At 46.3% G+C, this 27,967-nt stretch overlaps 1 protein-coding gene and 1 non-coding gene across 2 annotated transcripts; both read right to left on the bottom strand.

Annotated features, from left to right (window-relative positions):
* Positions 1–3,802: 3,802 nt before the first annotated feature.
* Positions 3,803–3,905, bottom strand: LOC121485957. Its single transcript, XR_005986455.1, has one exon. It is a non-coding gene; the product is annotated as a U6 spliceosomal RNA (small nuclear RNA).
* A 4,250-nt stretch (positions 3,906–8,155) lies between these two features.
* NPHS1 (NPHS1 adhesion molecule, nephrin) lies at positions 8,156–27,463 on the bottom strand. Its single transcript, XM_041736514.1, has 29 exons — positions 26,985–27,463; positions 26,658–26,873; positions 26,452–26,574; positions 26,141–26,269; positions 25,580–25,661; positions 25,124–25,227; positions 24,808–24,935; positions 24,545–24,716; positions 24,228–24,385; positions 23,844–23,988; positions 23,607–23,731; positions 22,234–22,420; positions 21,925–22,054; positions 21,547–21,719; positions 20,977–21,117; positions 20,753–20,893; positions 19,830–19,951; positions 18,697–18,868; positions 18,442–18,598; positions 18,195–18,346; positions 16,728–16,839; positions 16,466–16,647; positions 14,418–14,474; positions 12,238–12,357; positions 12,070–12,094; positions 11,888–11,963; positions 11,634–11,727; positions 11,423–11,538; positions 8,156–9,366 (listed from the first exon to the last, which is right to left on the bottom strand). Exons 1-29 carry the CDS (start codon positions 27,199–27,201, stop codon positions 9,235–9,237), a joined length of 3,888 nt encoding a protein of 1,295 aa, XP_041592448.1. The 5' UTR covers positions 27,202–27,463; the 3' UTR covers positions 8,156–9,234.
* Between the last annotated feature and the right edge of the window lie 504 nt (positions 27,464–27,967).

Below are 27,967 nucleotides of genomic sequence, written 5' to 3'. Positions count from 1 at the left end.
TGGATAAAATCTTTAAAAAGAAAGAAAGAAGGAAGGAAAGAGAAAGAAAGAAAATGACAGTCTGGGAAGGGGAGAGACGAGGTGGGAAACCTTGAGTGCCTGGTAGAACAAAGAGGATACAATGGTAGCTCCATAGTAGAAGGTTCTTGAAAGAAATTCCAGATTGTCTTGTGGGTTGTGGTGAGAAGAAAGGGACTTTTCTATTAGCAAAGAGACAGTTCTAAGTGGGAGAACAGCTGTGGGGTCAGAGTCTTCATATGAGTTCTGACTGGGTCACCGGGTAACCCCTAAGTCAATCACTGGGGTTGGAGAGTTAGATTCTCTGATTGGCCAAATCCAAGTGGCCATTTGCTAGAGTCCCCAGTCAAGTACGCTACATCCAATGTATAGAGCCTACCTGAAGTGGGGGGCTAGGTATTGCCGCTTCCCAAGAGTCAGCTTGGGAAAGGGTGAATGGACACTGGGTGATAGAACAATTGGGCTCATGAGTGGTTTTAATGGCTCCAGGAGAAAATACTTAAAAAGAACTTAGAATAGGGATTGGCACGTGGAGACAGCTCATGAAAGCTGTGTGTCTGTCGTCTTTATTTTTATTTATTTATTTATTTTATGATAGTCACACACACAGAGAGAGAGAGAGAGGCAGAGACACAGGCAGAGGGAGAAGCAGGCTCCATGCACCGGGAGCCCGACGTGGGATTCGATCCCGGGTCTCCTGGGCCAAAGACAGGCGCCAAACCGCTGCGCCACCCAGGGACCCCTGTTGTCTTTATTATTTCAACTCTTGGCTTGCGACCACTCATAGGATAAAGTACAAATGCCATAAGATGACCTTCATGACCTATGCTGGTCCACCTCACCAGCCTCAATTCCTATCACTCCCCACCTTAACAATTCTCCAGCAGCAATTTTAGGACAATCTCTCTCCCCCCAGTTCTCCCGTGATTCTCTGTGTCTCAGTGCCTTGCACACCTACTCACTCTTTTTCTTTTTTTTAAGATTTTACCTCTTTATTCATGAGAGACAGAGAGAGATAGAGAGGCAGAGACATAGGCAGAGGGAGAAGCAGGCTCCCTGCGGGGAGCCCCATGTGGGACTGGATCCCGGGACTCCAGGATCTCGCCCTGAGCCCAAGGCAGAGCCACCCAGGGGTCCAATACTCAGTCTTTAAGATTGGGGCTCGGTGACCACTTCACATCAGAGGACACTCCCATTACCACCACCAAGTTTTTATGTCCAGCACAGAGCTCTCCGCTGAGCTCCTGACCCCAATCAATATACAAACCACTTACTTAGAATCTCGGGCTAAATCGATTCTCTTCAAACGGGGCGGTACCGCCCCCTGGTGGGACTTTTGGAAACTTGCACAAACGTCTTTGGTTGACTGGAGGGCGCTACAGACTTTGACAGGTGAGGAGCCAGTAATGCTAGATCCTGCGTCGGCGCCCTAAACAAATTGAAACCTTCCTTAAAGACGTTTAAAAAGGCGGAAGATTTATACGATCTGAAGAGAACGAACTAGGGGTGGTGGACGGGGAGGAGGGCGGGGGATGGGGGTGACTGGGTGACGGGCACTGAGGGGGGCACTTGACGGGATGAGCACTGGGTGTTATTCTGTATGTTGGCAAATTGAACACCAATAAAAATAAATTTATTATAAAAAAAAAAGTCGTTTGAAAAGTGTATTAAGGGTAGCCCCTGTGGCGCCGCGGTTTAGCGCCGCCTGTAGCCGGGGGTGTGATCCTGGAGTCCCGGATCGAGTCCCCCGGGGGTCGAGTCCTTGGATCGAATCCCGCGTCGGGGTCCCTGCATGGAGCCTGCTTCTCCCTGTGTCTCTGCCTCTTCTCTCTCTGTGTGTCTCTATGAATAAATAAATAAAAATTTTAAATCCATAAATAAACAAAAATAAAAAGTGTATCAATTATCTGAAATTATTAATAGAACACAGGCAAATGCATGAAATTTTGGGGTATGGTTTAAAATACACTTTTTTCTGAAATGAAACTATAAATAGAGTGAAAATGATAATTTTTTGTTGTTTCAGAATGGCAACCAAGGTTGTTCACCGCATAGAAAATTTCAATTCCAACCATAATGCCACTGCTGAGATATAAGGTAAAATTTTAACAGTGTAAAAGACATATAAAGAAATGTGCCCATATTACAGGTGTTCAGTGTGCTAAATTTTGAAGAAGTGACAACATCTGTGTAACTAGCACCCTGGTCAAAGAACAACATTATAACCCCGGAAGCCCTCTTTGTATGGCATTCCACATTCCAGTCACTCTTTCTCTCTGCCCTTGCAAAGATGACCAATCTTGACTCCTAATGCCATAGATCAGTTTTGCCTATTTTAAACTTCAAGCAGATGAAATCATATAGTATGTTCTCTTTGGGGTCTCACTTCTCCGATTCAATACTATGTTTGAGATTTATCCACACTGTGGAATCAGGAGTTCATTTATTCTCATTGTCACAGTATCTATTGGATGAATATGCAACTGAATTATCTATTCTCTCCAATGGACACTTGGGTAATCTCCAGTTTCTGGTACCAATGAACTTTCTAGTTTATGTCTTTTTGTTCAAAGATACAAGCTTCCCTACTGGGTATAAACCTAGGTTTGGGCAGCCTGGGTGGCTCAGCGGTTTAGCGCCGCCTTCAGCCCAGGGCCTGACCCTGGAGACCCGGGATCGAGTCCCACGTCGGGCTCCCTGCTTCTCCGTCTGCCTCTCTCCCTCTCTGTGTGTCTCTCCTGAATAAATAAATAAAATCTAAAAAACAAAAACCTAGGAGTATACTTATAGGTTTGTAGGGTATGTATATGTTAAGAGTTAGTAGATACAGCTAAACAAGGTGGTTGTGCAAATGTATGCTCCTGTGAGCACATGGCTGCGCCTAAGCATTTTTGTTTTGTCCTGTTTTTCTTTTTTCTTCTGGACTTCAGGGACACCAAATAGAGCAACCGTTATCTTTGGTTTATGGGGCATTCTTGTCCATGCAAAGCCCTTTCTCTGATAGTGAGAAATCTAACTATCATTAATGTATTTATTTATTTGATCAATCCCTCTGTATTTAACTGAACTCTGTCCTCGGTATTAGCTTTTTTCACTATGCTAGGGCTCTCCCAGCCCACACTGGGCAACTCTCCTGTGCATACTGCCCCCAGTCTGCGTAGGCGCTGACCCCTAACCTTGGGGCTGTCTTGCTCTCCATAATCCTCCCCATCCAATACACATACACATTCTTACCATTTCCAGGCTTGCCTTAGCCTCACAAAACACCTTTAGGACTAAAAGCTGCTTACTTCATTTTCATATCTTGCTTTTCATAGTCCTTTTCATTCATAACTTTGATGGCTTCTCTTTGTAATCAGATTTGTATATTTTGTCAATTCCAAGAACATAGTGTTGGCTTAAAAAAAAAAAAAAAGAGTTTCTAGGAGTGCCTGAATGGCTCAGTCAGTTGGGCATCTGACTCTTCTGGTATCAGCTCAGGTCGTGAGTTTGAGCCCTGTGCTGGGCTCCATGCTGGGAGTAGAGCTTACTTAAAAAATAAAATAAAATTTGGGGATCCCTGGGTGGCTCAGCGGTTTAGTGTCTGCCTTCTGCCCAGGGCATAATCCTGAGTCCCAGGATTGAGTCCTGCATCAGGGTCCTTGCATGGAGCCTGCTTCTCCGTCTGCCTCTCTCTCTCTGTGTGTGTCTCTCATAAATAAATAAATAAATAAATAAAATCTTTAAAAAAATAAAATTTAAAAAAGAATCTCTATTTTACATTATTTTAATTTTCTTCTTTTTTTAAAATATGGATCGTTTCTCAATTTGTGTGTCATCCTTGCACAGGGGGCATGCTATCTTTTCTGTGTTGCTCCAATTTTTTAAGGTTTTATTTATTTGAGAGAGAGTCAGTGAGTGAGAGAGAGGGAAAGAGGATGAGCAGGGGAGAGGGAGAAGGAGACTTCCCGCGGAGCAGGGAGCACGATGTGGGGCTCCAACCCAGGACTCTGGGATCATGATCTGAGCCAAAGGCAAACGCTTAATCAACTGAGTCACTCAGGCGCCCCTGTTCCAATTTTAGTGTATGTGCTGCCAAAGCAAGTAATATTTTAATTTTCTTAAAAGTAGAAGAAATATTTTATTTTCTTTGGGTTTATTCTATGGTTCATTTTCTAGTCTCCTTTTTTTCTTTTAAAAAAATTCCCAACATTTTATTTTTATTATTATTATTATAAATTTTATTAAGTTTAAAATTTTTAATTCCAGTGTAGTTAACATATAATATTATATTAGTTTCAGGTGTATAATGCAGTGATTCAACAATTCTGTACATTACTCAGTGCTCATCATAAGTGGGCTCTTGATCCTCCTCACCAATTTCACCCATCCCCCCACGCACCCTCTAGTAACCATCAGTTTGTTCTCTATAATTAAGGATCCATTTCTTGGTTTGTCACTCTTATTTTTTTCTTTTGTTCATTTGTTTTGTTTCTTAAATTCCACATATGAGTTAAATCATATGTTACTTATCTTTCTTTGACTTATTTCACTTAGCTTTACACTCTCTAGCTCCATCAATGTTATTGCAGATGGCAAGATTTCATTCTTTTTATGGCTGAATAATTTTCCATTATGTATATATATCACATCTTCTTTATCTATCAATAGACATTTGGGCTGCTTCCATATTTTGGCTATTGTAAATAATGTTGCAATAAACATAGGTGTGCCTGTAATCCCTTTGAATTAGTGTTTTTGCATTTTGAGGATAAATACCCAGTAGTACAATTACTGGATTGTAAAGTAGTTCCATTTTTAAATTTTGAGGAAACCTCATACCTTTTTCTACAGTGGCTACACCAGTTTGCATTCATACCAACAGTGCATGAGGATTCCTTGTTCTCCACATCCTTGCCAACACTTGTTGTTTCTTGTGGTTTTTATTTTAGCCATTCTGACAGGTGTGAGGTGATATCTCATTGTAGTTTTGATTTGATTTGCATTTCCCTGATGGTCAGTGATGTTGAGCATCTTTTCATGTGTTGGCCATTTGTATCTCTTCTTTAGAGAAATGACATTTTCTAGTTTCTTAAGGTAGTCACTTAATTCATGACTCTGGAGCTTTCTTCTTTTCTAGTGTAAGAGCTAAAGGGTATAAATTTCCTTCAAAACACTTCTTTTCAAAAAATGTGTTCAAAAATTTTTGATAGGTAGTATCTTCATTTTTTAAAATTGCATTCAAAAATTTTTGATAGGTAGTATCTTCATTTTTTAAAATCCAGTTTTAGATTTCTTTTTAAATTATTTATTTATTTATGATAGTCACACAGAGAGAGAGAGAGAGAGAGAGGCAGAGACACAGGCAGAGGGAGAAGCAGGCTCCATGCACCGGAAGCCCGACATGGGATTCGATCCCGGGTCTCCAGGATCGCGCCCTGGGCCAAAGGCAGGCGCCAAACCGCTGCGCCACCCAGGGATCCCAAGTTTTAGATATTTTTTAAAAGATTTTATTTATTTATTCACGATAGACACACACAGAGAGGCAGAGACATAGGCAGAAGGAGACATAGGCTCCAAGCAGGGAGCCTGATGCAGAACTCGATCCCAGGACCCCAGGATCATGCCCTGAGCCAAAGGCAGATGCTCAACCGCTGAGCCACCCAGCATCCCTAGATATTCTTTATTCCTCTTATGATTTCCTTTTCTTAGCCCAACTTGAGCCAATCAGATATGACCTGCCTGGAATTTGGAATAAAGATACCACATTTCAGAGTCAAGCAGTTATGTGGTGTTGGGCCTCATGGTGCTTTAGAACTGGGGGAGCCAATCCCTCGACAAGCCATCACTATGGATAAGGAGGGAAGCTAAATATTTACAAGGAGAGAATGGAAGAAATCTGCTGATGGATTCAGACAAAAGATGAATGGACTAATGAAAGATGAAAAGAACTGGATAGATTTACATAACCATGAGACCCAGCTGCACTTCCTATTTTTTGCTTCTGTGACATTGTCATGCAGCTTTAAAATATATTTTTAAAAATTTTAACATAATTTCAGGGATGCCTGGGTGATGTTGAGGTCTGCCTTTGGCTCAGGGCGTGATCCCGGAGTCCCGGGATCAAGTCCTGCATTGGGATCCCTGCAGGGAGCCTGCTTCTCCCTCTGCCTATGTCTCTGCCTCTCTCTGTGTGTGTCCTCATGAATAAATAAATAAAATCTTTAAAAAATTTTTAACATAATTTCAGATATACCAATATACAGATTCAGATATAAGAATAGTAACAAGAAAAAAAAAAAGAATAGTAACAAGAATCTCAATACACTTCACTCACATTCTCCAACAGTCAACATTTTACCACATTTGTTTTATCCTTTTCTATCTCTGTGTATATACACTTTTTCCTCTATCAGCTGTTTGAGAGTAAACTAAAGAGACAATACCCTTTTACCTTAAATGCATAAGTGTACATTTCCTAAGAATAGGATATTCTCTTACACAACCATAGTATAATAGAATTATTACTGATACAATATTATTTTCTAGGGACGCCTGGGTGGCTTAGTGGTTGAGAGTCTGCCTTCGACCAGCTCAGAGCATGATCCCAGGGTCCTGGGATTGAGTTCCACATTGGGTTTCCCGCAGGGAGCCTACTTCTCCCTCTGCCTCTCTCTCTGCCTCTCTCTCTGTGTGTCTCTCATGAATAAATAATAAATAAAAATCTCAAGAGAAGAAGACAAAGATGAAGACGACGAAGAAGAAAATATTATTATCTAATTTACAATCCTTATTTAGTTTTGCCAGTTGGCCCCATAATACCCTTTATGGAAATTATGTGTTACCCTCAGTTCTGATACCTCTTTAGTCTCCTTTAATCTGAAACAATTCCTCAATGTTCTTTTTTTTAACGTTCTTTCTTTTTCTTCTTTTGTGTTGCATGAACTTGACATATATGAAGATTACAGGCCAGTTATTTTATAGAATATCCTTTTATTCTTATCTGTCTTCCTCATTATTAGATTCACATTATACATTTTACTCTGGAATATCATTGACATTCTATCTAATCCTCAGTGTTTCATACCAGAAGGTTTGTGATGCCGTTTTGAGGACTGATGATCTTAACTTTAATCATTTGGTTAAGGTGGCATCTATCATGTTTTCTCAACTATGAAATCATTTTCCCCTTAGAACTAGTAAAATAAAAAAAAGAACTAGTAAAATATATGTTTTTTTTAAATCTCTACTTGAGCTTGAGTGGGTTTCTACAAATTATCCATTAACGAAAGGCCCCCATTTGAACTGGCTTAAGAAAGAGGGTAATTTATGGTTGCAACTAACTAAAACCACCATTCAGATTGGTCTCATTGAGGAGGGGAATTTATTGTCCAGAAGCAGCCCTAACTTCAGGTACAGCTGGATCCAGGAGCTTGTTGTAATCAGGAACTTGTCTCATTCATAGTTATTTAGGTGAGTTAAAAAGGAACTAGATTCTGAGCAGACAGAAGCAATAGATAATTGCTACATTGATTCAGACAATGGCAAAGAGGAAATAGGAAGTGCATGAAGAGACCCAACCACAGCATGGAGCTCCTTTGTGGAATCTTACCCAAGCAGCTCAAGTGGTACCCAGCAACCCAGATCCACGAATATCAGCATATTCTCTCCCCTGGCTACAATGACTGGTTCAGGCATGGGCTTAAAACCCAAGCTGGGCTGAAGGAAAAACAGCCACAGGACTTTCCAGAACTATTGGCAAAAGAGACATAGTGACTGCTGAGCTTATGGAATGCCAGCCTAGAGCTGTAAGTGGTCATTTTTCTTTCTTAAATGAAGACTCTACCTGAGGATAAAATCAACACAGAGAAAAGCAGAGCCAAAGACATAGAAAAATAGATCCTTCCTGGCTGTGTTTCAGTACTGTACCCAGCAGTGCTTGAGGCCAGCATTTCTCTGATGTTGTCAGCTAGAACAACCAATAAACTCACCTTTCCTGCTTAGCCAGTGTGGAAACAGAATGTTGTGGGTTTCTTCTTTGGAAAAAAAAACACACACACAGAAAAATTCTACTTTTAGAAATGGAATCATCTTTTAAATTAAAGGAGAATTGTTTGGGCCCCAATGTATTTGTGTATTCAAGTGCTATAGTATAAAGGCTTATTTTAGTCTGCACTGGTTAAAAAAAATTAATATGTTGATGAGCATTTGAACCTACAGTTTCAATAATATGATTAATCAAATAGAAGTGGAGTCATAAATGAAGATTATACTTAGCTATACTCTCTTTTCCGTGAAAAGAGGCAGACTTTTCCTTCTGTCTGCTGTTCAATATAAACAATAAAAATTCTCTTGCTGGAAAAAAAAAGAATTCTCTTCCTGGGCTGCTTTATTATGGACACTGTTTTACAAATTACCTTTACTGAGGTATAATTTATGTACTATAAAATGCACCCATCGTAAGTGTACAGTTCAATGAGTTTGACAAATCTATATACCCATGAAACCACCACCACATCATGATATAGAACATTTACCCCAAAAAATTCTGTTGTGCCCTTTTGCAGTCAATTTTCTTCTCTTGGTCCCAGGCAACTGCTTATCTGCTCTGTCACTTTAGATTAGCTTTGCCTGTTTTAGAATTTCTAGAAGTGAAATCATACAATATATTTTCTTTTGTGTCTAGCTTGTTTTATTGCCTTTTTATTTTCTATAGAGTCTATTTATGTTTACATGTGTATCATAGTTTATAGATGTCATATTTTATTTATTTTATTTTATTTTTATATGTCATATTTTAGATACCTGTAGAAAATAATAGAACAAGTAAGACATAATAATAGTTCATAAATTCCACTTATTAGTAGCTATTTCAGGTGTAGTTGAACTCAAAATGAACTATTTTAAATAGGTCTTTTCCAACTTCTGAAAATTTTACTTTAAAAAGCATAAAGACCCTTAAGTAGCTTTTCATTATTGAGATGTCTTTTACAATCCACTGTTTCCTTTTGGAGAAGTTTAGTTTCTAAAGCCACCTCCCAGAGGAGTCTTATTTATATAAGCCTGTTGGCACCAGCTTGAATCATCTCCTGTTACTTACATACACCTCTCTCAAAAATAGTCCTATCCTTTTGTGTCTCATGAAGCTCACTTAACAAGCTCAGCCCATGTTGGAATAAAAAAGATCATTGGAATATTACGTCTTGCAGATGTAGGAAAAGGGTGTTGGGAAGGCTCTCACACCAGATGTCCCCTCAGCTCAAAGGGTAGAGAATCAGTTTCCACAGGGTCCAAGTTTCCTGCTACCCGATCATAGATTCTTCTTGTATCCTCATATGTCTCCTCAGGCCAGCAGGGGTCAGAGGGGCCCTGACAACCAAAGGTGGAGTTAGAACCATAGACATATGCCCTGGGGATCATCATTGCAGCTTCAAAAGGGATACACACTCCTACTCAACTTCTCAGGAAAAAAAAGTCTTAGCTTCTAATTATGGGAAGAAGAGAGTGATACAAAGAAGAAGTGTGATACACTACAAAGAAGAGAGTGATAATGAGCCTCCAACATGAACCTCCATGTACCCATCACCTAGCTTCATTAATATCAACCCTTGGTCAATCTTGATTTATGCATATCTCCATATTTTCATCTCCTAACCCCACTAACTGGGTTATTTTTAAGCAAGTCCAAGATATCTCATGATTTCTGTCAGAAAAATAATTTAAATGTCAGAAATATGAAACTTTTAAAAATGCATGTTATCGAAATTGGAGTGGAATGTGAGTCATGATTCTGTTAGTCCTATAAATTTCCAAATCTTCATCAAAATAGAAGGCAAAAAAATGGCCATGTGGAACAGCCCTTACTGGAAATGTGCTTTGCCATAGGATTAGGAGAAAATGGTTGTTTTAGCTCGGCAAACTTTAGAGCAGATTTGCCCGTGGGCCAAATACAGCCTGCTGCTTGTTTTTGTACTGCCTGGGGCTAAGAATGGTTTTACATATTTTTAATTAATGGGAAAATATCAGAAGAAGAATATTTATGACATATGAAAATTATATGAAGTTCAAATTTCAGTGTCCAAAAATAAAATTTTATTGGAACTTAGCCATACTTAGTCAGTTATGTATTGTCTATAGCTGCTTTTATACTACAGCGGCAAAGCTGAGTAGTTTCAAAAAGGACAGGCATGTCCTGCAGAACCCAAAGTATTTACTATCTGGACCTTTACAGAAAAAGTGTGCAGATTGCATCTGTGCTTTAGAGAGCACATATGGTTCAGCACCACGGACAGCATTTTGACGTGGCACAGCATTTTAAGGCACGTTATTCCCACGCTTCTGAGAACAGTGCCCCATCTGGGACAAAGTTACAGAGGGAAATTCTTGGCCAGAGGTGCCAGAGCATTAGCCAAGGCCACACAGAAAGTCAAGGGTTCTGCTCCACCTCCCTTACAGTACGTGGGGGTAGTTGATGGTCAAGGTGTCTATTGTTCTTGCCTGCCCAGCCACCATCTTCACTTCCCTCTGGATTCCCTGTTCCTCTCTCACTCAGTCCAGTGGGTTGAGTGAGACTGGCCCCTACTCTCTAATGCCATGGCTGGGCACCAATCCAGACCTGTCCAATTAGCATAGTCTTTCCCCTGCGTCGGTGGTTCATAAATAAATATGCGACCAAAGTTAGACTAATAAAGCGTCAGCTCTGGGGCTTTAGGGCTATTGGAAAAGAAGCTTTCTCCTTCTCTGAAGGTTTCCAATCTAATAGGATACAAACCTGCATTTTTTAAGGACACTCTAGGGAGGAAACTCTGGGTCCACCTGGGTGGGACCTGAAGACTATTCTATCCCTTGACTTTTCAGTTGAGTGGGCCAAAAATTTTTTCTCTCTGCTTCACCCCTCTATATCTCTCTGCTTAACCAGTGTAGTGGAGAAGGCTAATTATCCAATAGAACACATTGCTTATTTTTCCCACAGTAATAGAGCTATAGTGAGGCATAGAGCTGCCAAGCTGGACTATATTTCTCAGTCTCCTTTTCAGTTAGATGTGACCATGTGACTGTGTTCTCATCAGGGAATGAGTAGAGTGTATCATTTCTGGGCCTGGACCATAATACAGGGTTTTGCCTCTACCGCACTCTCTTCTACCCTCTCACACCAGTTGAAACCTGCAGTAAACTAGCCTATCCATGCAAACTTGAACAAATATGGACTAGAGGATGGCAAAGGAATACAATGGAAAGAACTTGGGGTCTGGAGTAACCATGTGCAATAGGGTCACTCACCTCTGATTGCTATGTGAGAAGGAAATAGGATCATAGTCAGGCCTTTGTGCTATGGCCTCTAGCTTACCCTAACTAATATAAATAGTAGGATGTGGGTTTTCTGGCACTATCCAGGAAAGACTTCTGCTGATACAAATCTGCTCACCATTGGTACTTCATCATAGACGGGTCCCCAGGCCCCAGGCGGGGCATATAGCCTTTCCACTTCATCATACAGGTGTCCAGGAAAAGCCATATTCTCCTCTTCAATATGTGTGAAACCTGAAGTTGGAGTGGAAGGAAGGGATGATCAGGGGATCTGTCCAGAGGTCAGGGGTACCTATGAGCAGAAGGAGTTCTGACACTTCATGGCTCACCTCGGGGATAAGACATCTCCTCCAGTGTTGGTGGCAGCTGGGGGCTGAAGTTCTTCATGGAGTGGTAATATGGTTCCACATCTGTTGTGCTAACCTGTCAGTAGCCCCCACCCCAAAAAACCCAGATAAAATCTTTTCCATCCTCTGGCTCCATAGTTCCCAGAAAGGACAATGATTAACCCGAAGTTAATGATGGAATTTTAATATGTCAGTTCCCTGGCAGGGCTTTCAGGAGTACCCCCCCTCCCACTCACTGTGGAGCTTCGAGTGTCCCGGTCTCCAGTCCACCGGCTATCCTCATATTCATTCCTGACTCGGTCCTCCTCCGACCTTCCAGGATAGAGGTATGGAGAGCAGCTGGGTCTTGACTCTGATATCTCTCATCCCCAAACCTCTTTCTTCAGAGGCTTTCTTACAGAAAAATATTCCCACTTACCCTGTCTCTGTCTTCTCCGAGATGCCTTTGGAAAGTAGGAAAAAAAGGATCAAAGACACCCCTTCTCTAGTGAACCAGCCCTGGGAAACATTCAATATGGAGCAGCCCCAGGGCTCCCTGTCACCCTTGGGCCTCCATCCCTGCAGGGGAAGAACAGTTTCTCCTCACCTTCAGCAAGACGCCTCAGTCTCCGCTGCCAGAGGAATCCTCCAACACAGGAGATATTAGAAAGCAGCAAAAGACCCCCAACAGCAAACAGTACAGGCAGTAGAGGCAGCCCTGAGGGTCCTGAGGGCAGAAGATACCCCTCAGTGAACCCAAAACAACTGGCTCTAGGCCCGGAGCTGCATTCTCTGAGAAAGCTTGCTTCTGACTAAGCAAAGTCTCTTTTCCTAGATCAAGGAAGGAGATGGGAAGGATTTCCATGCCCACTCCCTCTTGCCACCTCAGGGCAGGTGGCTCCTTTCTCAAGTCAAGCTACTAACAGTGGGTCCTACCTTTGCGTGAGCCCCATGTGTAGACTCAAGTGGGAGCTTCAGCTCCTTATATGGGCATTCAAGACCTCTTCCCATGTATTCAGCCTCACCCACATCCATAGACCCTGGTATTGGACTCTCCAACCACACAAACTTACTACTGGCTATTTCCAGAATCACTGAGGCAAAGCCACACCCCAAACCTTGGAAGAGTCAAATGTCTGTCCTTAAATGTTCTTTTTTCCCAACTGATTTTCTTCTCAAATGACTTCTTTCCACAAACTTCCATTCCAGGTAATATCAGAGTCTTTTGCTATATCCCTAAAGGACAAGACTAAATCCCTCTAAGTAGACATCTGCTCAGCATTTGTCTCCCTATCTTCTGCTAACAGCACTCATTTTCCTTTGAGAAAATAGCCAATCTCTCTCTCTCTCTCTCTCTCTCTCTCTCTCTCTCTCTCTCTCTTCTCTCTCTCCTCCTCCTCCTCCTCCTCCTCCTCCTCACCTCCTCCTCCTCCTCCTCCTCCTCCTCCTCCTCCTCAGGCTATATGTTCCCACAGATCTGCATGGAGGACACATGGCCCTCCCTGGCCAATAAGAGCACCCATCCCTCTTTCCACAGTGATCAGTTCAGACCCATCTAGCATTTGACCCAAGGTGGATTTTTGCCATAACATTTAGGACATTCCTCTGCAGACTGGTGAGAAGTGGAACAAAGCTGGAGGTGTGTGGAGGGGAACAGGTATTTCTCTGCACTCTTGACAAAAGAACCTGAGAAGGAGGCCATCAAAAATGAAGGCAAAGTTGAGAGAGAGAGGAATAGGTCCTTCGTGAAAATTGTGATCACCTATTGGAATTTTCCATTTCCCAAGTCAAGCAAATCTTTCTGTTACCCACAACAGCTGAATTTCTGTCACTTGCAACTTTCTTCTCAGGCTTTGAAGGGGTATTGTTAGCAAAATGGTCATAATTCTCTCCCTGTAACTACACTCTTGAGTAGTCCCTTTCCACACTGACTGAGTTGAGCCATGTCACTTGCTTCAGCCCATGAGACAACATCAAGTGTGACAGAATCAGAAGCTTGAAAGTGCTTGCCCAGTCCTGCTGCTCTTGGGACTCTTGTGACCCCCTCCATGTGAACAAGTCAAGGAGAGACATGTCACCAGTTATCTCCATTGTCCCAACCAAGAACCAAATTGTCAGATGTGTGAGGAGGAGGCCATCCTAGATCAACCAGTCCCAGATGAGCCTCCAGCTGCTTGTAGCCCAGACTAGAACTGTTCAGCCACTCATAGAATCAAGAGAAACAATGGCTATTGCTATAATAATTGTTTGAATTGGTTTATTCTATATCAAAAGCCAATAAATAGAGGGCCACCTTGTGGTACAGTCAGTTAAGCATCTGACTCTTGGTTTCAGCTGAGGTCATGATCTCGGGGTGGTGAGATCGAGCCCCACGTAGGGCCTTGTGACATATGTCCAGGCCCATGTCCAGGTGTGTGTTAGCCCTGTGTGGGGCTCTGCCTTGGGGCCCTCGCCTCCAGCTCCATTCTCATCAGGGAGTCTGATTAAATTCTCTGATTCTCCATCTCCCCCACTCTCTGTCCTTAATATAAATAAATAGATCTTCTTTAAAAAAGCAAATTGATATAGGCTCTGCACAGGGTGTGGAACCAGCTGATTCTTTCAGAATTAAACTGAATTAGAGAGAAAATGTATCATATTCAAGCAAAAGATAGAGCTTAGGACGTTGCATAACAGACAGAGCTAAGTCTTAAGGGGCTGTGGCCACAAAACAGAGGTGGTGGGTTTGGAAACCAGAAGGTTCTATTCTCAAGGGTGAGAGGGATATTCAAGAAATTGAAAACCTACCTACAGGCTGCTCTGTGGGCAGCTGGTAGTCAGGTTCTCCAGAAGGCTCGTCTAGACCTGGGGGTGGGTATAGAGATTGTGAATTAACACCAAGAATCTGAGTAAGCCTTAAATATTTCACAGTTTCCTATTAAGCTTTTCAACCCATTTTGAGGAACTGATTTATGGCTTCTTAGGAATATTTCAGGGGCACTTGAGTGATGCAGTTGGTTGGGCAACCAACTCTTGATTTTGGCTCAGGTCATGATCTTTGGGTGGTGAGATTGATCCACACTTCAGGCTCTGCGCTCAGCAGGGAGTCTGTTTGCAATTCTCTCTCCCTCTCCCTCTGCCCCTTTTCCTCGTGCATTCTCTCTCTTTTTCTTTCTTATTTATTTCTTTAAAGAAATAAATAAATATTTCTTTAAAAAGGAATATTTCAAGACACTGCAAATTGCTGATAGTAAGGGCAATAACTAATGCCAATAGTAATAATAATGATAATAATTAGTATATAATTATATATTATTATTATTGATGAGTGCTTTATGATATGGAAGGTCCTTTTAACCCAAATTATCAATTTTGGACGGTTAACCAAAAAAGATGCTGAGCTCTCTAAATGTCTTAATAGAGGTATTAGTTCTAGAGCAAGTGAAGTGAGTGTAGTACTTTATGCTTTAGAACTTAGAGCAAAGACTGTAATGGGAGAAGGAAAGAAGAGGAATGGGAGAAGTTCCTTACCTCCATAAGGAAAAAGATTGCTCTGTCAGGAAGGGAAAGACAGAAAAAGGAAGCTCTCTTGGGGTAAACAGAAGTTGAGCAGGGAGCATTTCTTTAAATCAGCATTTACATAGCACTTACTTTGTACACATCCCCATTCTAAGCACTTTAGATAAAGTAATTTATTTAATCCTCACAACTGTCTGAAGGAGACCTACTTTCAGAAATAGGCACAGAGATCTGAGATACCTTATTTTTAGAAACTGAGGCTCAAAAATGTTAAGTAACTTGCCCAAGGTCTCATGACTAGGAAGTGGCAGGGCTGAGACCTGAAACCAGGCTTGTCTAAACCAGGCTCTGTGTGATGAGCTGTTACATTACAGCGCCTGCCAGAGTCAAAATGTTCTCATTAGTCATATCAACAAATTTGTCCCTTTCATCAAAGTTGCTGAATTTATCGGTATCAAGTTGTCTGTAATATTCCTTAACTTCCCCCTTAACGTCTAAGGGTTAGTAGTGATGCCCTCTGTCACTCCTGAGATTGGTGTAGTTGTGTCTTCTCTCTTTCTTGGCTTGATTCACTTTATGAAGGTTATTGACCTTTCAAAGCAGCAGCTTTTGGTTTCATTTCTTTTTCTCTATTGTTTTTCTGTTTTCTAGTTCATCCATTTTGCTCTTTATTATTTCCTTCCTTCTGTTTACTTTGGGTTTAATTTGTTCTTCTTTTTCTAATTCCATTTTAAGATGGCAACTAAGCATCAATCTGAAGCTTTTTAAAAAAATTAAATGACCACTTGATGTTATAAATGTCCTGCTCAGCACTGCTTTAGCTGTACCTCACAATTTCCATATTTTCCTTTCCATTCAAAGCATACATTCTTCTAATTTCCCTTGTGTTGTTTCAGACAGTATAGTTTAGTGGCTAAAAACTGCTCCCTGGGGATCCCTGGGTGGCTCAGTGGTTTAGTGCCTGCCTCTGGCCCAGGGCGTGATCCTGGAGTCCCGGGATCGAGTCCCACATCAGGCTCCCTGCGAGGAGCCTGCTTCTCCCTCTGCATATGTCTCTGCCTCTCTCTTTCTGTGACTCTCTCATGAATAAATAAATAAAATCTTTTTAAAAATAAATAAAAATTAAAAAATAAAAACTGGTTCCTGGATTTCATCTGTCTGAGTTCCAATCTCATCTCTACTTCCTTCTAGCTATGTGAGCCTCAACAGTTTGCTTCACCTCTCTGGTCCTCAGTTTCTTCATCTATACAAAGGGAATAATAAATATCTACTTCACTATATCACCCCATAAGTCCCCTGAGGAGCTCTACAACCTATTCAAGACTGTCCCTTCCCACCTGGGGTGGTAATAGGGATCTGGGACCCCTTGTCAGTTAGTCCGCTGTCCCCCAGGGCATTGCTGGCTAGCAGCCAGACCCTGTATCGTGTAGAAGGCTGTAGCCCAGTTAGCGTGAAGGTGGTGGCATCAGGCGGTAGGACGTCCATGTAGAGGAACCCTGGAGTCCCCAGTGCCTCATATCTGCATGAAAGAGAGGGCAGTCATTCAGGAGGTGCCTAGCCCTGTCGGTTTCCATCCCTTTCTACCTTAACAGGACCCACCTGATTTGGAACTTCTGTGGCAAACCTCCATCAAAGCCAGGCTTCCATTCCAACCCCACCGAATATGGGGTCATGCTTACAACCTTTAATCCTGATGGGGGATCCGGGCGGCCTTTGAGGAAAAGCATGAGGGAACTAGTCAGAGGATAACAACAGGGTTCTGGAAGATTCCTTCTAGATTTTTCTAAGAATTATTTTAAATATATAATCAATTCTTCTGATTAGTGGCAGTAATGTTCTATAAAGTTGCCATGAACACTGAATTACAGAACATCAAATCATTGCTTCTGGGGGAAATGCATTTAGATTCCTGTGAACATCCTGTCACAATATTTTCATCAGCCAATCAATACATGACCTTGTTTTTTTGTGTTTCTGTTTAAAGGCACCTTATTTAATATATCTTATTGATTCATTAACATTGAACTCATGGCCAACAGTGTTATAATTCATGTTTGAACGAAGCTTATCCAATCGAAGTGTCTTCTCCATATCCTTAGGAACTCTAGACTTTAGCACTGTGGCTAGCGATTACTTTAAATAGCAAAATCACTAACAAAAAGCACAAAAGTGCAAAAAATACGGTGCTCAATAGGCCGCAGAGAGGATACTTCCTTGTACTATGAAAGCTGGAACAGAGTGTCACCTGGTTCTACCCTAGCTAAGAATGTGCTTACTGGATGACTGTATTTTTTTGCCTGCTCTGTACATGTTCCTGAATGACCCAAGAAAGCACGTGAGTATTGATTCTGAGGATACAAATAAATTTTAGCAAGTAGGCAAATTTGCAAATACAGACTTGCTAAATATGAGCCTAGCCTATATATGACATATCTTCTCTGTGTGGATTTTTTGGTGCCGATGTCACATTCATTCATCATTTCTTCTGGTTGTATAACCCTGAATATCCTTTGGAAAACCACTCACCCACACTCTCAGGCCAGGTGCTTCTGATGGAAGTGACTCTACTCCTTGTAGGAGAGATATGTGACCAGGCCAAACCTTTCCTAACCACAAGATTGGTTCAGGGATGTGATGGGAGCTGAGTAGAGCCAATAAATTTTAAGTCTAGTACTTTCATATACTGTTAGGAAGAGAAATAAATTCCATTTCTCCTGGGAAATCCAACAGCCCTCTACGAGGAGCCTTAGAATAAAGCCAACACAGAGAAAAGCAGACCTGAGAGTTGGAGAGTTCTTGATGACCTGAACATAGATCCAACGACCCCTGACAATGTACTTTTTGTTTATTCGGGCCAGTAAGTACCCTCTCCCTCCTTTTTCCCTTGCTGTGGATTTCCCTGAAGATCTAGTCTCCATTAGAATTTTCAAGGCAGGCAGAAACTCCATCCCTGCTCATAAACATTTCCCAGGTTTTGGGAACACTGCCATTCTGGGCCAAAAAGAGACTTGGAAATTGACCCAGGGCACATCCTCCCAACACCCGCACAGCCCGCTCCCACCATACTAATGCTGACGAGTTGAATGTTGGTGTGGTCTGAGCCAAGGGGGTTGGTGGCTGTGCACGTGAAGAGGGCATAATCCTGGGCTGCAGACACGTTGGCAATGGTCAGGAGACTGCTGTGGACCCCACCCTGGTGGTATGTGTGCTCTGTGTACCTGGAGAGGAGGTGTGGCAGGGATTCAGGAAGGGTAACTGGGGTCAAGGAACCAAAGTTGGGACTAGAGCGCTATCTGGCTAGGCCTTGACTCACCTGGGATCCTCGAGATCCAGAGGGACTCCATTTTTGGTCCAAGTGAAGACGATGTTGGGGACGCCTCGGGCACGACAGTGGAGAGTGGCAGAACTGGTACTGTCTCCAGCTGCAGCCACCTTGTTTAGGGGAGTGGGGTGCTCCACCTGGGGGGCGACTAGGAGGAGTTGTTGGTCAACATGAGGTATGCGGTGGGACATGAGAGATGTGAGTTTAGTGTCAGGCCTTGAAATCAGGAGTTTGGGTGTTACTCACATCTGACAACAAGTCGGACCAACCCTCGGGCTGGAGGTGCCACTCCATTATCCACGATGCACTGGTAAGCACCAGCCTGGGCCAGTTTGGCATGGTGAATTCGAAGACGCCCTGTGGATCCTTTTGATATTTTCTCCATGTCGTCCAGGCTCTGGTCCTCCTCCTCTTCTCCCTTGCGGCACAAGATACAGGAGATGGCCCCCAAGTTTGTAGCTCCATTATCCCCCAGACTGTGTCCCTCCAAAGATCTAGTGAAGAAAAAATTCCCCTATCCATCTATCCATTCCACCAGTCATCCATCCATCTATCCATGTATCCAATCATTCATTCATGGCCCATCCATTCATCCACCAACCCAGAAAACTATTCACCCATCCATTTATCCAACCATTCATGCTTGGAACCATCTATCTCCCCATCTATTTAACCACCCGTCTCTTCATTGATTTATTCATTTATCTATCTATCCATCTACCTCTCCTTCATCCATTTGTGCATTTACCCATTCATTCATCCAATCCTTTTTTTCTTTTACCTATCCTCCTATCCACCCTTCCATCTCTACCCATCCACCCTTTCTATTTACTTATACATGCACATACCCATAAATACATGCAACTATTCATCAGTTCATCCAACTACTTGTTTATCCATTTCTCCATCTCTCTATTGCCCCATGCACCCATCCATCCATTCCATCTGTCCATCCATTCATCCATCATCCCTCCACAGACATCTTTCCACTGATGTGTATTTATCCATCCATCTACCCTCTAATTAATCAATGTATCTATTCATTTATCTCATTGAACCATTTTGCCACTCTTCTATTCATCAACTACCCACCCATTCACTTGTTTGTTTGTCCCTCTGTTCTTCCATTCACTTATTCATCCATCCACCTACCTATTGATCCATATATCCATCCACCTGCCCACACACTCACATGGTTATTTATTCACTCATGCACCCATCCATCTGTCACTCAACAGTTAGTTAGTTCTTGGAGCATGTCCCAACAACATATAGTTATACAGGATCATATAGTTGTGATCCCTCTCCCCAAGGAGCTCATAGTCAGGAAACCACATCCTCAAGCCACCATCTTCATTTACCAAAGGTCAGATCCTTACCAGCCTCTCCCAGCTGAACATCTCTGGAAGGATAGGATTGGCATCAACAGTGCAGACTATGTCCACAGAACCCCCAATATTCACCTCAGTAGGATCCTGGAGAGCTCGGATAGTGGGAGCATCTGGGGAAGGCAAAAGGGGTGGGAAAGCCACTTGTGTCCATACAGATGGTGATGGGAGGAGGCTCTAGGTGGGAAAAGTGCCTTAGTGGTGCTCAGGAAAGTTACAGGCACGAACGGGTATGATACAGTCTGCCCTTTATGCAGAGCAGTTGGAGTAAAGTTCTCAGGGTTAGTAAGGCATCCTCCACCCTCCACTGTGCTGTGCCTCTGTGGTGACAAGAGTAGGTCTGGCGGACTTCCACGACTGTGTGGAAGTGGAGCTTCCACAGTGCGCCTGGCTCCCCCCCCCCTTTTTGAGAGAGAGAGAGAGAGAGAGAGAGAGAGAGAGAGAGAGACCGCTCCTGTACATGTGTACATGGGGATAGTGGGGCAGAGGGGGAGAGATAGAGAGAATCTTAAGCAGGCTCCACCCTAAGCACAGCTTAGCCAGGACTCAATCTTACAACCCTGAGATCATGATCTGAGCCAAAATCAAAAGTCAGATGCTTAACCAACGGAGCCACCCAGGTGCCCCAAGGCTTCCTGATGAGAGTAACTCCCATGTAAATGGGCCCCTGTCTGATCAGATTCCACATAGGGTCTCTCTAGTGGGCAAGGTTCTCAAAGCGAGAGCAACTCCATCACAGTCGGAGCTTCCAGAGTGGGAAGCTTTCAGCATGGGTGACTATCCCTGGGTGAGCTGGGCTTCCACCATAGGAGACTCCACAATGGGCAAGACTCCCTGAACAGGTGTTGTTTGGCATGGGGGGGGCGGGGCTCCCAGAACTCCCTAGCTTGCTAGGGTGACGAAGGGGTGCTCACAGTGTACATCCAGCCGCACTAGAGTTTCGGCGGTGCCCTCTGAGTTCTGGCAATGCAGCTGATAGAGGCCATCGTCAGCGCGGGTCACATTCCACAGCTGCAGAGCTCCACCAGACAAGACGCGATGCCGAGGGCCGCCAGCTGGGGGAGGTCAGGGTGAGCGCCCTGCCAGACCCTCCAGTCTGGGGGACCTCTGCACCCCTCTCCCTGACCACTCCACGCACCTGGGCTGAGACGGTAGCCGCGGAAAGTCCAGTTGAAGGCCTCCGGGGCAGGGTTGGCAGACACAGACACTGGCAGCAGTGCCTCACCCTGCTCCACCGCGGTCACCACAAGCACCTGCTCCCCCAGGAACTCTGGAGGATCTGTGGAAGGGGCGCCACTGAAGTCAAGATTGTTGTTAAGGTTGGGGTCTGGGATGGATCTGAGATCAGGTACTGGTCTAAGGGTTACAGCTGGACTCGTGACTAGATTTAAGGTTGTGTACAAGGTAACAAGTTCAGAGCTGAGCTCTGCTGTTAGGTTCAGGATAGAGGTCAGGATCTAGTTTAGGAAAAGGGTAAAGGTCAGAGTCAGATTAAAAGATGGAGAAGGGGTTCAAGAGGGCTCAGAGCCAAGGGTTGAAAAGAGAGCAAGGCAAAATGGAGGTTGGGTAGGACAGGAGTTGGTGTAGAGCCAGGGGTCAAGGATAAAGGTCAGGAAAGTTTCCAGCTGTAGAATGGAGATAAAGGAGTGTCCACGCGAAGACCCAGGTAGTATAGAGTCAGGAGGGAATCAAGAGGGGTTCCACTTACACAGCACGTTGAGGCGGTAGAAAGCGCTCATGGTTTCCCGTAGCTCAGGACTGTGGGCTCGGCAGGTCACTCGGTGGCCGTGGTCTCGGGATGACATTCTCAGAAGGACGCTCCTGGATGCCGCAGAGCCTTTGAATGGGGCACTACGGGGCGGTGTGGCCACACTTTCCAGCCTGTGGACCACGCAGGGCCAGGTCGGGACGAGCTCAGGGATGGAACCGGAGCCAGAGAGGTACTAGGTGTGGGGCAGGACCGTAAGGGTGGGGGTGAGGGGTTCAAACTAGGTAGGGGGCAGGACCGCAGGGGTGGGGGTGGGGCTCAAACGGTGAAGGCGTGAGACCAGAACCAGAGAGTGGAGGGGGGCCCCTGGCATCTTACCTCTCCCCCTCCTTGTCCCACGACAAGTTGACAGGAGGGTTGCTGCTAACACTGATGCAAGTCAAGTTTAATGCATCCCCTGGGCGCAGTGCCGTAGCATTGGCCAAGATCGTCACGTTTGTTGGGGGAACTTCAAGAACGGGCCAGGTGGGAAGAGCGAGGCTCAGACCCTGCTTCCGCCTTACCGAGACCCCAGGCTCTGCTGCTCGCGTCCTGCCTGTCCATATCCATTGTCCCCCAGCCTGGCTCTGGCCTAGTTCCCCGCCACGATCGAGCCCTCCCCCAGGTCCTGGCCCAGGGCGCCCTCACACTGCACCACAAGCTGCGTGGATGCGCTCAGCTGACCCGCCTTGCACGTGAACTTGGCCTGGTTGTCCGATGGACCCGTGATCAGTATAAGCTCTCGGGAGAACGTGCTCCCTGACTTCTCCAGACTTCCCAGCTGCACCCTCCGCGGCTCCTGGGACGGCCGCGGTTCAGTCACCGTCCGGGAGTCCTGAGGGCAGAGACTAACTGGGGTACAAGCAGCCCTAACATTTCCCCCCAGAAACAGCCCATTGGGTTGGCTGCAGCCAGCTCTGATAAAGCCTTGGTGTGATGAGGCAAAGGGGCCTCCTTCCCCTGGCACCCACTAAAGTAGATTCGAATGGGGACTGGAATTGAGCACCTGCCACGCAGAGTCTCTCCGCCTCCCCTGGGGCCCCGGAGCCCAGTGGCTTTGCGGTGAGATCCAGCCTCCACCCCTACGAGGCACCCCTCCACTTGCCTCCAGATGCCAGCAGTGGTTGGTGCCCCTGCCGACCCTCAGCCCCACTCCTCAAAGTCCATTCCAGCTACACTTAGCAAACACCACAACACCAGGAAAGTCCCATGGAATCCCCAAGCCTTTCCCAGAATTTCTTCATTTTTTTTCTATCTTTAGTTCTTTTTCTTAAAATTCCCACGTTCCCCAAGATTTCCTTTGATTATTCTCTTAATTCCACACCCTTTCCATGGATTTCTGAATCCTTCCCCAATATTCTCTTATGACACTAGTCTTTGCCTAGAATCCTTTGATTGCCCAAATTCTCGTCACTTTCCTAGAATTCCATCCAGTTAAACTTCATTCCTCTAATTCCTAGTCTTTCCCCCAGAATTTTCACTAGCCCCTTAACTTCCCAGGATTTTCTCAGAACTTCTTTTAATTTTAGTGGAATTTCACTTTTTACCCCCGAATCCCATGAATGGAAATTAATATCAATAGGTTTTCAAATGTTCTGTGAAATAACTAGTCTCTCTCTCGAATTTCTAACCTTTGCCCATCATTGTCCTTGCACCTGGAATTCTTACCTTTCCCTAAAATCTCTGCCATTTCATCTGAACCCCTAGGGTTTTGCCAGAATTTCCTTTACTTTTGATGAAATTTACTGCCTTTTCTCTAGACTTCCTCATCCTCATCTAGAATTCCTTCTTTTTTCCTAGAATTCTCACTGTTTTCCCAGAATTCCCAGAATTTTCCTAGGATTCCATTTAATCCTCATGGCATTTGTGTCTTTTCCAATTCCCTACCAAAATTCAAACTCTCCAGTATTTTTCAAGAAACTCAAGTTTCTCCAACATTTCCCCAGACTCTGGAGGAGAGAAAGGGCTTCGTCTTTCCCCCACATTTCTCGCCAACCCTATAGCCCTCGTTGGGCACCAACCTTGAGCCAAGTAAGAGAGGGTTCTGGGTTGCCTCCAATGGCCAAACACACCAGCCTCACTCGAGTCCCAGCCCGGAGGCGTTGTCCCTCTGGCGGACCCTCTATCCACAGCTTCTGGGCAGGATCTGTGAGGAAAGCCAGGAAGAGGAGCTTTTCTCTCTGGACTGGGCCTGTTGGGGGGGGGGGTGTCTCTAAGGGATGGGAAATGGGGCACCTTGGGCAAAGGTGGAGACTCACATTTCACATTCAGGGTGAGTGATTTCTTGAAGGTCTCCTTGGTGAAGGCCTCACTAAAGGCCTCACACGTGAGAGTCAGACCATTGTCCTCCCGTCGCACCAGGAACGTCAAATTGGACATGGAGATGTGGCCACCATGCAGGCCCTGGTAAGGAGCGAGCTTCAGGCTTGGGAGCGAGAGCACTCCCATCCAAGGTCCCAGAGGTCTGGGTTCGCTCCGGACCCTAGCAGGGACACACATCAAGCATCTCCACCCCTCCTCTGTGAGGCCCACAAGGCCAGGACCCAGTCATCCTGGCTGCCAGACCTGTCCTCCCCCAGATCCAGGAGTCGTGCCCTCATCTCCCTCCTCCCTCAGACCCAGGAGCCTGGCCACCGCCTCACATCCACGACCATCTCTTCTGTGGGCACCAGCTGCCGCCAACCCAGCCACCATCGCAACAGGACCCGTGGGCGACTGGACTTGGAGATGCAGGAGAGCGTAACGTTCTTGTTCTCAGACTGGGATGCGGATCCCAAGATGGTAATGGCACTAGGGGGAACTGTGGGGCCGGGGGACAGAGGAGAGACACTCAGACCGGCCCCAACAAGGGACTGGGAACAGATGACAAGGTCTCTGGCATCAGGCAGGCATGCTTTGAGGACACAGATGGTTCTCTGGGGCATGGACTGACAGATGGGCATCCGGCATTGGGACTCACAGGTGACCTGCAGTGTGACCCCGCGCTCCTGGATCCCTATAGATACGCTGTTGTGGGCCTCACAGCTGAGCCTTGCCCCGTGGTCTTCCGGTCGCACGACCATCACTAGCATGCTTCGGGCCACTGCCTCAGCGTGCTCTGTGCCCCACGCTGTGGACATGGGCTGGCCATTCTGGAGACAGAGACAGACCTGGGCCAGCTCAGGGCCAGCCCCAACCCCCCAATCCCCTCCCACCCCACCCCATGCCTGCTCCTGCCCTCACCTTCAGCCACTGCAGTGTGGCTGGCGGGTTCCCCCCTCGGGCCACACACAGCAGCTCCAAGCTCTGTCCTGCCCGCACATGCCCCTCGTCCAGGCCTGGCCATTCAATGACAGGGGGCCCTGGGGGGACTGGGAAACAGCAGCCACTCAGTGGGCCTGGAGAGCCCAGCCAGTCTTTCCAGGCCCCACAACCAGCCTCTGAACCCCCATGTTTCTCCTTGAGAACCTGAAACGTCCATAATCCCGGAACCCCCCCCGGACCCCTAATCCCTGCTCCCCATCCCCCGTGCCCACAGCTGACTCAGTTCCCCACTTACACAGAACATTCATGGTGACCGAGACCCGGATAGGGGTGTCCAATGCTGGGCTGGACCCCTCACAGACCAATAGCTGCCCATTATCTGAGCTCTGGGGTGTCACCCTGGGGTGGGAAGTTGGGGTTCTGGAGTCAGAGTCATCATCTGAAATTTTGGGAGTCAGGGTGAAGATATGGGGATCCCTGGTTCCCTCCGTTAATTTCCTTGAGGATCTCGAGTTCCATGGAAGACATCTGGGGGGTCAGCTGTGAAAACCGGGATCCCAGCGGCCCACCCCTGGCCAAAATCTTGTACTTGATACTCTGGAACTATAGCGTTCCCATGAAGATGTTTTGGAGCATCGGGATGAAGAATTAGGTCCCAGATTGTTCATGCCTGACTCTAGTCTTCACGCTTGGCATCTTCACAGAGAAATTTAGGGGTCAGGCTGAGGGGAGAGCATCCCAAATTTCATACCTGGCTGTGGCCTCTGTGGTGAAGAGTTTCTCCTGGGACCCCGCATTCACATTGGCAGAGATGTCAGAAACTGTTTGTCCACCTTGAAGCAACAAGAGGGTGAAAGGGATGCCAGCTTCTCCTCAGGGTAGGTCCTGGGGAGAATGGCCTGGAAATCCTCAGGGTGGACATAGCGCCCCCTCCCTCCTGCTTCTGGAGGAAAAGCTCTAGCTTTGTTCCTCCAGGCATTCAGGCCTCCCTGAATCCTGGAGTCCTGCCCTCACCACCTTGCTGAGTTGTGTCACTCACCGCCATCACCCAGCTTCTTGCTTCAGCACCAACGATGACACCCACATCTCTGTCTGGAGCCTCGGCCCCTTCCCTGAGTCCCAGACTGTGGTGCCTCTCCCTGGATGTTCCCTCCCATTCGCAGGGTCTCACACTGGCCTCAACATCTCCCCGAGTTCGTTCCTGCATTCCCATCACTCGAGAATGTCCTATTTTCTAGGACCTCTAGGAGGAACCCACTCTCGCCCCACTCCAGGGACTTGATGCTGTCCCCGCCAGTTCACCCACACTCACTCTGGAAGAAGGTGATGTCGGGTGCTGGCTTCGCGTCCCCAGACACACAGGTGACCACGTACTCTTGCCCAGCTACCCACGTGACTGTGCTCCCTGCCTCAGGGGTCAGCTGAAGCACTTTGGGGGGCACTGGTGAGAAAAGGTCTGGGGTGAGCTGCCACCACTGAGGAAAACATGAGGATTTGGATTTTTGAGTTTGCCCATCAAACGTGTTGCCTGGGTCTGGGACTGGGGGCTTGGAATCCCGGGCCCTGGAGTAGGAGAGGGCTGGAATTCTGGACTCATGGGTCCTGGGGGTCTCTCACCCATACCCAGGACGGAGAGGATCACTCTGGGAGACACGAGCTCAGGGCCTGTCTCCGAGCGGCCGACCTGACACTCATACTCTGCATCGTCGCTCAGGTCACACGCTTCAATATGCAGGTGGAATTCACCTGCAGGTGAGAGCGGGGGTCCCAGGTCAGGACCACAGTCAGGCCCTGCTGGTGGCTCAGGGTCTGAGGCCCTGATCTCTTACCTCTACTCGGGTCTCCTTCCAGGCGGTACCTCGGGAAGCGGGGGATCCTAGGATCAGGGCCCAGGAGTAGCCCATCTTTGGCCCATTGCACCACACTGCCAGGGGCGTGGACCCCACACTGCAGCTCAGCAGTGGCTCCCTCCACCACCGTCAAGTTTTCTGGCAGAGCCCAGAAGCCTCGAGGGGCCGAGGCAGAGAGCGGCAACTGGGTCAGGCCTGGGGACACAGAGGTGTCAGCAGGAGAGGGCAGAGGGTCATCCGTCTGCAGAACATGAGTGGGAAATGAGGGCCACTGGTACTGGATCACAAGGCTGGGATCCCACTCACCTGTGGTCAGCAGCCCCATGAGGAGAAGGGGAGCCCTGCTGGGGGTCCTCAGGGCCATCCCGGGTCCTCTGGCTGTGGCTCCCACAGTGCCCACTGCCTGCCTCCTGTCTCTGGTTCTGTCTTTAGCTGGATCCCTCTCTCTATGTGTCTGGCTTTTCTTATTGTCTCTCTTCATCCATTTGTCTCCTTCTATTTCTCGGTTTTCCTCTCTTCCCATAAGTCTCTCTCTGTCTCTCTCTCTGTCTCTCTATCTCTCTCTGTCTCTCTTTCTCCTTTCCTCCCCTTCAGTCTCTCTCTTCTCTCCTGCCACCCCCACCCCTGCTCTCCTCTCACCACTCACAGCCCCTCAGAGGGGACAGCTGCTCAGAGTCCGGCAGGCCCCAGGAGCCCAGGAGAGCGATGAGGCTGATGTGGTCAGTGGTAGAGACCCTCCGCGGCAGAGGAGACCCAGCCCGATGTCGTCCTCACACTGCTGCCTCCCCCGGGCACCTTCTCGAGTCTCCAGCTCCAGGTCTCTCCCCAGCAGGCTCCTCCCGGCCCAGCTGGAGCATGAAATCCCCTGTCAGCACATGCCAGGAACATTCCATGGTGCCTCCCCAGCCCCCATGACCCCAAGGGCCTGGCTCTGGCCAAGGATAAGGGGGAGCAGTTCAGATCCAGGTGGAGAGCTGGACCCAGCGTGAGGTTGGGACTCCCCATCTCTTCCCTCCCCTGGTACATGACCTTGGCAAGCCTCTCCCTTCCCCAAGTAGACATCTTTTCGTTGCCACCTCTGCTGGGGGGTGTGCAAGAGTGTGTTTGGGAGACTGTGAGAGTGCAGATATCTGTGTTCTTGTGTGTGTATGGGTGCATGAGCATGCGTGTGAGCATGGGGAAGGTGAGAGCGAAATGTGAGCTGGGAAAGTATATGCAAGAGTACGTGTGTGTGAAAGAGAGCCTAAGGTGTAAGTGCGCAGGGCAGCCGGAGTGGGTGGAGTGAAAGG

The sequence above is a fragment of the Vulpes lagopus genome, chromosome 2, assembly GCF_018345385.1.
Source record: "Vulpes lagopus strain Blue_001 chromosome 2, ASM1834538v1, whole genome shotgun sequence".
NCBI lineage: Eukaryota > Metazoa > Chordata > Mammalia > Carnivora > Canidae > Vulpes > Vulpes lagopus.
The sequence above is the reverse complement of the archived record's forward strand: the minus strand, read 5'-3'. Positions and strand labels throughout refer to the sequence as shown.

What these genes read in the sequence shown, in the direction of transcription:
- NPHS1 (XM_041736514.1), bottom strand. Translation starts at nt 27,201, where the DNA reads ATGGGAAGAGAGGAAAACCGAGAAATAGAAGGAGACAAATGGATGAAG. An exon ending in CCACACTGCAGTGGCTGAAG is followed by an intron (nt 24,717 to 24,807) that starts GTGAGGGCAGGA and finishes CTCTGTCTCCAG; the next exon opens with AATGGCCAGCCCATGTCCAC. An exon ending in CGGCTACCGTCTCAGCCCAG is followed by an intron (nt 20,894 to 20,976) that starts GTGCGTGGAGTG and finishes GACCTCCCCCAG; the next exon opens with CTGGCGGCCCTCGGCATCGC.